Source organism: Entamoeba nuttalli (genome assembly GCF_000257125.1).
Source record: "Entamoeba nuttalli P19 unplaced genomic scaffold asmbl_2610, whole genome shotgun sequence".
Classification (NCBI taxonomy): Eukaryota; Evosea; order Mastigamoebida; family Endamoebidae; genus Entamoeba; species Entamoeba nuttalli.
The window spans coordinates 1-3,081 of NW_008575463.1; the positions used below are offsets into that span (position 1 = coordinate 1).

The 3,081-nt window shown below is 25.7% G+C and overlaps 2 protein-coding genes across 2 annotated transcripts; both read left to right on the top strand.

The window, feature by feature from the left end:
- Positions 1-59: 59 nt before the first annotated feature.
- Positions 60-611, top strand: ENU1_034330 (peptidase, C54 family protein; the record flags this gene model as incomplete). Its single annotated transcript, XM_008857386.1, has 1 exon — positions 60-611. The coding sequence occupies one exon, from the start codon at positions 60-62 to the stop codon at positions 609-611; it is 552 nt and encodes a 183-aa protein (XP_008855608.1).
- Positions 612-1,331: 720 nt separating this feature from the next.
- On the top strand, positions 1,332-2,819 carry ENU1_034340 (hypothetical protein; the record flags this gene model as incomplete). The annotated part of the gene is made up of 1 exon (XM_008857387.1): positions 1,332-2,819. The coding sequence occupies one exon, from the start codon at positions 1,332-1,334 to the stop codon at positions 2,817-2,819; it is 1,488 nt and encodes a 495-aa protein (XP_008855609.1).
- Positions 2,820-3,081: the final 262 nt, after the last annotated feature.

Sequence of the window (3,081 nt, forward strand, 5' to 3'; positions counted from 1 at the left end):
TTTTTTTTTTGTATTTTTGTTTTTTATTACAAGATGAATAAAAAACAATTTATTCTAACATGTCTATGTTGAGATGTATTGGGTATAATATTGGCTCATATTTTTATAATAGTATGTCCTCTAAAAGACTAATTAAATTACAACCATTTACACAAAAAAATGTTGTTCATATTCTTGGAAATTGTTATTATCCTGAAACTAATGAAAATTTAAATCATTTGACTTTCAACGATGCAAACCTTAAAATTCATGATTTAATTGTAGCAACATACAGACAAAAATATTCATATTTAGGAAACACTTATCTTTCTTCTGATGCAGGATGGGGGTGTGCTATTCGAGCAACACAAATGATGGTAGTAAATGCATTAGTCATTTTTAAAGATCAAATGCAACAAATAGTTGATTATAATTCGTTTGAACATCAACAAAATAAATCACAAGCAAAAGAACTTATTTATGATAGAATCTCCTCATTATTATCAATTCATAATATCTACATTCAACAAGTCATTAAAACACATAATCCAAAAGGAACTAATTTTTTACCACCATCTATATGTTGTATAGCTATTTCGTTTGTTATTAATTTGAAGATAATGCAATATTAATTTTCATTAATAAATCAAAGTCAATTCTAAATGCATTATAGGTCACTCTTACAAGAATGGGACAAAAAGCCATTTAATTGTATCACGTGTTTAGACCATATTCCAACTTGTTCATATCCAACACTTTATTTAATTCCTCGAATTATCACATTCACTGAACATCAACTCATTTTAGACTCATTAGCTCTTTCTCAAAGTCGAGGATTTGTTGGTGGTATTGGAGAATCAGCAATTTTTGTTTTTGGATGTCAAGAAACAACATTATTTTTTTTAGACCCTCATTATGTACAAAATGCAGGGGACTTTGGGTATTTTAATCCACCAACATACCAAATAGACATTTCTTTGATTAGTCAATCTGTTGTTTTTGCTTTTATGTGTTATGAAGAAAATGAATGTGAACAACTTCGAACTATCTTTAATATGGGGAAAATACCTATTGTTCCAAGAGAATTTACATCAACGAAAGAAATTGATGGTATTGAAGTCTTAGACTTTTAAAGTAATCAACGTTCATTGTTTATTTAAGTTATTTTCGTTTTGTTTCATCTGAGTAATAATGAGTCGAAGAAAATTTGAAAGACATGACGCTTATAATGCAAGTAAAAAATGTCTAATTACTGTTTATTCGCTTTTTAACTTTCAAAGAATCTTATTGTTATAAAATTTCTTTTATGACTCTGAAAAAAGAAAATTAAACTCAAATCAACTCATTTACAGATGAAACATTTGTTTAGAAACAAACAAATTAATGAAAATTCTTTTTATTCATCACTTAATATCCAATCACCAACACTTCAACAAACAAAAGGATTAGAAATTGTCTATTTAATGAACATAGTTCCTTATTTGGAAAATATTTCAACTTTATTAACATTTATTTTTGTTAGTAGAAAATGTTTTCATTCTGTAAAACGATTAAAGATTAATCCATTCTACTCTTGCAAATTAACTAATACAAAAGAACGTATCAAATCATTAAAAAAAGAGATTCAATATTTTGTTGGGATAGAAACATTTCTTTGTGATTCAGAAATGATTGAGAAATTAACAACTGAACAAATAGATAAGATAAAAAGATTTAATCTTTATGGAAAAGTCATTTATACTGCACCAAACTTAATCCAAATAGCATCAAAAATCACTTATTTTTCATTTTATGTTGATCTTGATGTACAAATACCTATTCAAAAAATGGTTAATTTAAAAAAATTATTAATTGATATGAATGGAAATACTGAAATGGTATTTTTTACAGAATATATCATAGAAATATTTGCTCAACTTCAGTCTTTTCAATTTTTTCATTCATTAGTTATAGAATGTAATGGTATTGAACTTAAGAAAATAATTTCAATTCTTAATAAATTTGAATGGAATAAAATTAGAGTTATTATTAAATGTTTTGATCTTAGAGAAGAACATATTACTTGGTTAAATGAATTAAAAATTAATAATCGTATTATTTCTTGTTATTCAAATGAATTAAAAAGTTCATTTGTTAAATTACTTGTTCTTCCTTTATATGATGCTTCTAATACTTTAACAATTTCTAATGATGTTCTTCAATATCGTAATTTATTATCTATCCTTAATTTGTATTGGCTTGTACGTTTAGACTGTTTTGAAATTTCTTCTCTTCAATGTCCTGCTTGTCGTGTAGATTTATCAATTGCAAATTCTTTGCAAGAATTTAATTTAACAAATACTCATTACTTACAACCTTCTTGTTTCATATTACCTACTTCACTTAAAACAATTACTTTCACTGATTGTTCTAATATTACTCTTCCCAATTTGGCTTCTATTCATTTGTCTAGTTTTTCTATTAAAAATTGTTCTACTGTTCAGTCTTTGTTCCTCCCTTCTACTCTCACCTTTTTGGAAATTAGAAACACTCCACTCAAAGCTTCATTGAATTTAGAATTAATTCAATTGAAACAATTGTCTATTGTCCAATGTTCTTCATTAGAGTCAATTATTGTTCCTTCGTCAATTCAAACTATCTGTGTTTATTGGTGTGACTCATTAACTACTATTGAAAAAATCTTTCAAACTACTGTTAATAAATTAGATCTCTTTCATTGTATGAGATTGAAACCCCTTGCATTACCAATAACAGTCTCACAACTATATATTTCATTTTGTCAAAATAGTCTTATCAACAATATAACTCAACTAACAAACTTAACATCTCCATTGTATTAATACTTATTTCATTTATTTTCATTAACTATTATCATTTAAGACTATAATTCTATCACTTTAATACTACAAATAAGTTATATTTTTCATAAACAATCTCTTTGGTTTAACTCTTCCTTTGTGCTATCTCATGAATTTTTCTCATTGTTATAAAAATGATTTAGAACCTTTACACAACACCCAAAAACTTGAGAATTTCCTAACAAAAATTAGAAATAATTATTACATAAAAATACTCATCAAATAATGCTAGTGTGTTTAATAA